At 62.3% G+C, this 8,473-nt stretch overlaps 1 protein-coding gene across 1 annotated transcript in view; it reads right to left on the bottom strand.

The window, feature by feature from the left end:
* Window positions 1-104: 104 nt before the first annotated feature.
* Window positions 105-8,473, bottom strand: part of TMPRSS9 (transmembrane serine protease 9) — a 31,474-nt gene continuing 23,105 nt past the window's right edge. The window contains 6 exon segments of the mRNA XM_035726994.1: window positions 105-617; window positions 1,038-1,174; window positions 1,266-1,326; window positions 1,328-1,532; window positions 2,075-2,246; window positions 5,024-5,396. Coding sequence (XP_035582887.1) covers window positions 456-617; window positions 1,038-1,174; window positions 1,266-1,326; window positions 1,328-1,532; window positions 2,075-2,246; window positions 5,024-5,396 — 1,110 coding nt within the window. The 3' untranslated portion in view covers window positions 105-455.

Genomic DNA, 8,473 nt, shown 5'->3' with positions numbered 1-8,473 from the left:
GCGCGTCCCTGGGTGCCCCGCCCGGGCTGAGCCTCTTCCCCGCCCCGACCCGCTTCCCCGCTTCCCCGCTTCCCCTCTGCGCGGCTGGGCGTCCGCGATGGCCGGGAGCAGGTTGCTTGCACGAAGGGGACCTTGGAAGAGGAGGCTGGCCAGCCCTCTCCCCCGCTGCTGCGCCGAAGCCTTGGAGGGTGGTCCTCGCCCCCAGGAGGCCTCGCTTCCTCTCCCCCGCACCCTCCCACCCCAGGCCGGGCTGAGGGGCGGGCAAGTGGTCCTTGCTGTGACACGGAGGTGCTGAGCCGGCAGGCTAGGGACCAGGGGCTGTTTATTGGAACAAAATACGCAGTAAGATTGCTCCCGGTTCCCCGCGCCCCAGACTCCCCTCCTCCGGCAGAGGGGCCAGCCGCTTCCTGCTGCCTTCCCCTCTCTTGTCCCAGGCGTGGGCAGCCACGGGCCGGTCACTCCTGGATGTTCTGCCCGATCCAGCCTCTCACGGCAGCCACGCGAGTATAGACACCCGGGAAGTGGGGCCGTCCGCAGCCGTAACCCCAGCTGGTGACCCCAGTTAGCACCCACCGGCCAGAGGGCTCCCTGCAGGCTAGGGGTCCCCCAGCGTCACCCTGAGGGGAGGAAAGGAAAGGCCTTAGGAGCAGGCCAGTACCCCCCTCCCCCCACAGAGGCCCTTGAGCCTGGGCCACTTCCCCCCTGAGCCTCCTAGTTCCTGGGAGATGGGATGTGTTAGGATCACCCGCTCCTTTGGCCGGCAGACATTTATGGGCACTGGGCATCGGTCTCGGGCCAGAATGGGACCTCTCGCTGCCCAGCCTCCATCCCTCCTCTGCAGGGCCCAGAGGCAGGATGCCCAATAAACGGTGGTGGAGTGAGAATTCGAGGCCGGGATCGGTGCTCTACTTGGCGGGCTGGAGAGGTGGGCGTCGGAGTGTGTGGCACCCGGCCGGTAGGCCTCGCAGCGATGAGAACTTCGCCCCGCGACCCCCGCCCTCCGCGGAGCGCCCGCTTCCGCCGCAAAGTGCGCTCACCGAGCAGCTGTCCACGCCGCCCTGCGGGAAGCCGGCGCACAGCATGCGGCCGCTGATCTGTACTGGGTAGAAGCGGCGGCACGTCTGCTCGCTGAGGAGGCGCACGGCCGCCTTCTGCAGCTGCCGCGCCATCGAGCCTACGGGCGAGACGGAGCCGGATGGGCCGGGGGCGCGCTCGACGCCGCCCGGGGCGCGCGGGGGGGGGGGGGGGCCGGCGGCCGCGCCTACCTCCCTCGCGCACCGAGCCCCAGCCGGTGATGACGCAGCGCGCGCCGTCGGGGGGGCCGCGGCGTGGGCTCGGGCAGGCAGATGGGCCGCACCAGGCGGCTGCGGCGCACGGAGCCAGCCAGCTCGAGCAGCGCCACGTCGTAGTCGAGCGTGTAGAGGTTGTAGAAAGGGTGCTTGTAGATGCGCGCCACGCGCTCCAGCTGCCCCTCGGCGCCGCTCAGGAACGGCGTGCCCAGGAGGGCCGCCCACTGCTTGGGGTCCCCGTAGCTGCGGGCCGCGCGGGGACAGACGTCGGCCCGAGCGCCCCCGCGCCCGCCCGGTTGCTGTCCCTTCCTCCTAGGACGGCGGGAGGGGGCGGGGGTCCCGCCCGCTCCCACGCACTGACGTGACCCCACGCGCTGTGTCCGGTGGCCGTAAGGGCCCGCCCCCTCCGGCCCTGACCCCTAGCCTGGTCCACCCTACAGAGCACCCTGCCAGGAAGGGGACTGCCATTTTGGGCCTGGCGCCGAGTCCCAGTGGCGTGAGCCAGGAAAGGAAGGGCCCCAGTGCTCCCCGGAGACTCCCCGCCGCAGGCCGGGCCCCGGAGACGGGAGCGGCTGTGGCCAGGGTTTGGTGGCGGTGGTCGGTGAGCGGGGGAGGGCTGTATAAAGGAGGCGACCGCCTGGGGCAGGGGGTGCCTGGGGCAGGGGGTGCCGGTGGCTGGGGAAGGCTTCTTCGTGGCCAAGACACGGAGGGGCAACTTGAGTTTTCGACCGCGAAGTCGGCCCAGTGAACCCCGCGGGCCGGCGCGTTGGGGCGGCCGGACTCACACATCGAAGCAGTGCGCCGCCGACAGCAGCCACCTCTCGGCCACCAGGACGGCCCCGCAGCGGTGCTCCCGGCGCCGCAGCCACAGGCTCACCTGCCACGGCCACTCCCCGCGGCTCGCGGCGCTGCCGCCCACGATCCTGGTCATCGCTGCCACCGGTGCCAGGCCGCAGTCTGCGGGGGAGTCGGGGGCGGCTCAGCGGACAGACCCCGCCTCGCAGCCCCGCCTGCGTGCCTAGGGTGGGAGTAGCCCGCAGTGGGTTGGGGGACCTGGCTCGGTAAACTCCCCTGGAAAAGACACTGGACCTGGCGCTTGGTTCTGCAAATGAGCCCTCTCTGGGCGCTTCTCAGATTACATTTGGAACCCCTTCCTGGCTGAAGGTCAGGCCAGCACCTCCTCTCACCTCCCTGTCCAGCCCCTGGCATCTCTCAGGGCACTAGGAGCCAAGTTCCCTGCTGCCCCAGGGCCTTTGCACACCCTAGGCTGCCGCCCAGTAGGCCCTTGCCCTGTCCCTGCAGCTCCAGCGCTGCCCGGTCTTCCTGGACGCCCTCCCCAGTTCTCCTTCCCAGGATGCTTCCTCCAGCTCTGACAACCCCCCCCCGCCCTCCCCACAACAAAATGCACTCTCAGAACACAACTGCAGGATGGACAATCCGTGGTTTAAACGGATGCCGCGGGAACCCGTCGCCACCCATGGGACCGCATGGGGACCCGCCTGGTCATTCCCACAGGGAACCCTTCCTCCTCCAGAACGGCCCCCCTTCCCCAGCCTGCTTTCCCACCCCCGGGTGACTTCCCTGCCCTCCAGCCTCCTGTCCCAGCCTCAGCTGGAAAGGAAGAAGGGGGAGGCCTTCTTCCCCGTTCCCTCTCAGTCCCGAGGACCCGGACCAGGCGGCCTGGGGAATCGGATGGAAACTGCTCCTGTCTGGAAATGTTGCCCCGCACGGAACAGCGCGGCAAAGCGTGCCATGCCGCGGGCCTTGCTCACCTCTTCTGCGCCCCAAGCTAAGAACCTGCAGGCTGTAGGTATCAGACTAGGAAGTCCCCAGGGTCGGAGGCCAGACGCAGAGAAGCCAGCTGCAGACTTAAGGAGACACACTCCCCTTCTCCGCACATCGCTGCCGGAAACACTACGGCCAGACCGGCAGCAGCTACTGCCGGGAATCAGCGGCACGAAGGGGAGCTGCCCCTTTGGCCAGGGACAGCGGTCTCTCGGAGATTAGCCTTCCAGGGCTCTGGACCGGACGCTCCGTGCCTGTCTCCACTTTGTGGTTCCCCAGGAAACAGGACCCGGGTCCCCCTCAGAGTCGAGACCTGTGCCCAGATCCTCGGCCTGTGGTCGGCTTTGCTCCTGGCCAATCGGGACGCTTCCTTCCAAGGTCCCCTACACCCCTCCATGCGCCCAGACCCCATAGCGACCCGCCTCTTCCTCTGTTTGGTTCTGGTGGCTTGCAGGCTGCCTCGAGGCAAGGGCCCATAAGCCCGACCTTGTGGGGACAGGTCTGTGCCCGGGCGACTCAGGATCGTGGGGCCGACACCATCCACACGTGTGCAAGGGCAGAGGGAAAGAAGAGCCCCGGGGACACGTCCTAAAGGTTGGGATAGGCCAGGGGATTACGAGCACTTTCCCCCGACCTCTGTGTCACAGGGTTAGACCACACACACCCTGAACACAAAGACCACAGGGACCAGGGGAGGGACACTGACGGAGGAGGGAAGCGGGGAAAGGTCCCTGGATCAGAATCTCTGGAGGCGAGTCAGGATGCTGGGGGTGGGGACTCAGAGCATCGGGGACTGGGACTGGGACCCTCATCAGTAAGAGGGAAGGGGGGTGCAGCTACACAGACCAGCAGCCCCTTGTGCCGAGCGCCTGCCTCCTTTGGGGGAAGCCCCCAGAAGCTTGCTTGGTCCCCGCTGACCTGCCTCCCCACCTGAATGAAGCCAGACCAGACGCTGTCCCTCAGCATCTGGATGAGAGAGCGCAGAGGTCACGTCTGCTGGCGGTGGGGGGTGCTGTGTGCACAGAGCAGCAGGGCCAAGGGGCTTCTACTGGTGCCTTCCCGCTGCCCCCCAGCCCCTGGTCCCCACCCCACCCCACCTTTCTCTGGAGAGCCCTGTGTCTGTGGCAAAAACACTTCCTTCCCTCTGAGTTCTGCTCGGGTGACCGGCCCACCCCTCAAAACCAAGGCCGCTGGGAGGGGTGGGCCGGTCGCTAAGACGGGGGTCCGCCCCCACAGCCCACATGCGGCAGAAGCCAGGCCTGCTTCTCCCCTCAGAGCCCCGGCTGACCTATAGGAAACCGGATGTATTTGATGGGGCTTTATTCCGGACCCTCAAATACACGTTTCATACCGTTCTGATTGATACTTAATAAAACGTAACCGAGCGCTTTAGAAGCGCTCAGAGACCTCCCAGGGGCCGTGCCCGTCAGCGTCCTGCAGCCTGTTCTGCCGAGCTGGGCTGCGCCTTAGCCGGGGCGCCCCCCGGGGCCCCGCGCGGGAGCCTGCGGGGTCGGCTTGGTTTCCTCACTCCTGCTTGCCGTCTTACTGTGTCTGGTCCCCCACTGCACCCCAGGCTTAGCACGGGCCTGCACGCAGGAGGCTGAACACTGGCTGCGTGGACAGAGCAGTGGGGACCCTCCCGTCAGGGCCGCCCGATCAGAGCCTGTGTCCCCGGCTTTCAGGACCTATCGTGGGCTGCCTCGTGCCCTCTCCGGGAGCTCAGGATGTGTCACTTGGACACAGGTCTTTGAAGAGATGATGAAGTTAGAACACGAGGGCACACACACACACACACACACACACACAGACGAACCCATGAGGACATGGGGAGAGGACAGCGCGTATGCAGACTTCCGACCTCCAGCACTGGGAGCGAATAAATGTCTGCTGTTGTCACGGCGGATGCAGGACCCCCTGCCACCCACGCGTGCCTCCATCCCTCCTGCTACCTGGTGGCTGGAAGCCCGAGGTGGTGCCAGGGGCGCTTGGAAGCGGTGTCTGTCCCCCCGCAGCGGTGCTCATGGTGCTGGCAGCTTGGCTGGTCGCCCTGCGGGTGGCCGGGAGGGTGGCTCTGCTGGCCAGGACCCCCGGGACCGTGGGGCCAGCCGCCGTCCTGGAGGGAGGCCTGGTGGCGGGCGGGGGTCCCGTGGTGGGCAGGGGGCCCAGGGACATGGTGTCCAGGATCCAGCCCTTCAGCCTGGTGATGCGAGTGTACACGCCAGGCCTCCCGGCCTGAGCACAGCCGACCCCCCAGCTCACGATCCCCGCCAGGTAAAACACGCCGGGGGCCTCCTCGCAGGCCAGGGGTCCCCCAGAGTCGCCCTGCAAGTGAAGGAAGGAGGATGTGAGTGAGACCACCGCCATGCTGCCCCTGGCGCGGACACGGGGACGGATGTCAGTTGTTCTCAGTACAACGGGGAAACCAACAGAAGAGCTAGCTGTGACCTCGAGGGCGCCCTCTCCACCCGGGGCCCTGCCAGGCGCTCCCGCGTGCCCGCGTCAGCGCAGCGGGGGCCTCAGCAGACCTGGCTTCAGGCCCGTGCCCGGCTGTGTGACCTTGTGTGACCTTGACCGAGTCACTTCTCTGAGCTTCAGTTGTTCTTGCTTTTGTTTTGAAGATGTAAAAAAAAAAAAAAAAATGCAGAAAACTCTAAATAAAACAATAACCGTCACAGATATTCTCACTGCTCGTTAGCCCCCAACCGTTTCCCTTAGGTTTCAAAGGAATCACACCAGCGACCCAGGGCTTTTCCTCAAGAATCTGGAATCTTACAACAAAGCTTAGGCCACATAGCAGATTGTTTTTCCCGAAGATGGTAGGAGTCTCTCTCTCGGCCCACCTGCTCTTGGAACACCGAGACCTTGGCCCTCCTCCCAAGGGTGGGGGGTGCTCTGTCTCTGCCCTGGGACCCGGGCAGACTGCAGGGACAATGATGCCAAGTGACTTCCAAAGCAAGGTCACGCAAGTGCCATTTGCTTCCAGTTTGCTCCACGTTTTGAGGGAGCCGAAATGAGCCCAGGCAGAGCCCCCGTGGGGAGGCCACGTGGAGGGTGCGGCTGAGACCCCGGGCCACAGCCGGTGCCAGCCGTGCAAGGAGAAACGCCTTCAGATGCTTCTGGCACACCGGCCTCTGAACCGTCCCAGCTGAGGCCACCACCGTGCGTGGAACACACACACACACCGGCCCCGCTGGGCCCACGGCAGCTTCCAACCCACGGGACCCGGGATGGCAGTGAAACGGCGGTCTCAGGCCCCCAAGCCTTGGGGCGTTCTGTTACGCGGCCACAGGGACTGACACAGCCCTGCCGCTGGTCCCGGTGCCCCACCGCCCCAGGGGCGGACAATTTAGGAGTTTGGGGTGTGTCCCGCTATGCTTTTATGTGAATCTGTAATTTTAGAAAGTATGCAGTGTTATCTGTAAAATTTATAGAAATAGGTTACATGTAACCTTTGCAACTTTCTGTGGTCAACAGTTTCAAGATACCACATTACTTATTACAAATTTATCAGTTATCTACAGAATAACACATAAAATCTGTATTATGTAACTTATTTGATATAAAAGTAAACAGAGACGATCCTCCGCAGGGCACTGTGGTTGCCGCCCCCCTGGGCGGTATGACTATGAGCCCATTTTACAGACAGGCCTCGGAGGCCCAGGGACATGGAGTCGCCTGCCTGGGGTCGCAGAGCTGGGGGCAGCTATTTACCCCACTTCTTCCCGCTGCTGCCCGTGGATGCGCACTCACGCTGTCATCGGTATTCTGGTATTAGCAGGGTCTCGGGGGGTTACGACTGAAGTCGGCCGCCACGGGGGCCCCGGCACTTTCTGTGGCTGACTCACTGGGGACACTGCGGGCACCGCGTGTCTTCCTCGCGGCTCCCGTCAGGCGCTCCCTTCCCGCTGTCTTGCCTCCTCCTTCACCACCCGAGCGAGCGCCCTCTGTCTGGAAGCCGAGGTCCCCGACTCCGCCGCGGGGGCTCTTGTCTCGTCCTTGGGCATCCGTGCGTGTTTTTGTTCTACTGTCTGGAAGAGTTCATCGTCAGCTCCTGAGCGCTCCCCCTCCCACCCCTGGAAAATCCCCTGCGGCGTCCCCGTCCTCTGGTGGACGCAGCACTCCGCGCATCTCTGAGCTTGGTAACCGCAGACTTGGAGGAAGTTTCTTTGGTTCCGTGTGTTGCTTGTTTCCTGGTCTCCTTTCTTGTTGGTTGTCTGGGTTCTGCTCCTACTGCTGGTTTTATCGCTTTGCAGGACAGAATGCATTTTCCCAAGGCCACGGCCCGCCCACCTCCCGGCTCACGGGACTCTGGTGGTCCTCCCCGTGGATGTGGGCAGGCTGGCGGCCTCGCAGGTGTCACTGGATGTGACTTCCAAGGCGAGGTCACAGGACCCAGCTTCCGCCCGTTCTCTCGGGACGGTCGCGCTTGGAAGCCGGTGCCAGGTCGTGAGGAAGCCCCACCGTGCGAGTGCGCCACCCGGAAGGTGGATCCTCCAGGCCCCACTTGTGCCCCCGAGCTACTGCTGGGAGAGCAGATAATCCGTCCTTGCTGGGCCCTTACAAGTGCAGACTCACGAGCCCAATACACCACTGTTGTTTCAGGTCACTAAGCTTTGGGCTGATTGTTTACGCAAAAATAGGAGTTATTGACACTTTCTATTTTATTTTGGGTTCTTTTATTTTGTTCCTGGGAGTATACACATCCCCCCGATTCTTCTTTATCAGAATTATCCTGCCTTGTCATGTGCCATTACTTTGCTCTTTTGCATGAATTTTAAAACCAGCTTGCCAAGTCATATGGCAAACGCTCCTGGAATTTTGCCTGCAATTGCACCGACTTATAGAAAAAAAATGGGTAGAAACGGATCTTGTTAACATTGAGCCCTCCCACCAAACAATACAGTGTATTTTCCCGTTCATTCAGACCTTTTTATTTTCTTCAGAGTTTAATGATTTTCTCCATGAAAACCTTGATCACCTTTTAGAGTTTAGTTCTGGACATCAGTCAGTGGGATCCCTTTCTCGAGGATGTTGACTTTGGCTGGAAAAAGAAACGTTCTTGACCTTGTATGACGCTTTCATGTCTTTCATGTCAAGTCACTCTGTTGTACTCTTAGGGGTCTTCGTCTCTCCCTTGGTTCCATTTCTAGTTTGTTTATTTTCTTCTTCTCTGGTAACCAGTTATGTTACTGCAGATTACATTTTTATCTACTTTACAAATCCCATACCTCCTTTCTTTTTTCTTGACTTTCTGTATTAATCTAGACACGCTTGGCAACAGCAGGAAGCCTTGTGTTTGACGGAAAGCTTCTGTTTCGCCACCAAGCATGATGTCTGCTGTAGGTTTCTGTTATCTAGCTCTCATAGGGCTACAATTTTTTAAAATGTAATTACAAATG

This window comes from Zalophus californianus, chromosome 1, assembly GCF_009762305.2.
Source record: "Zalophus californianus isolate mZalCal1 chromosome 1, mZalCal1.pri.v2, whole genome shotgun sequence".
In the NCBI taxonomy this organism is placed as follows: Eukaryota; Metazoa; Chordata; class Mammalia; order Carnivora; family Otariidae; genus Zalophus; species Zalophus californianus.
This window is presented reverse-complemented; position numbering and strand designations above follow the sequence as displayed.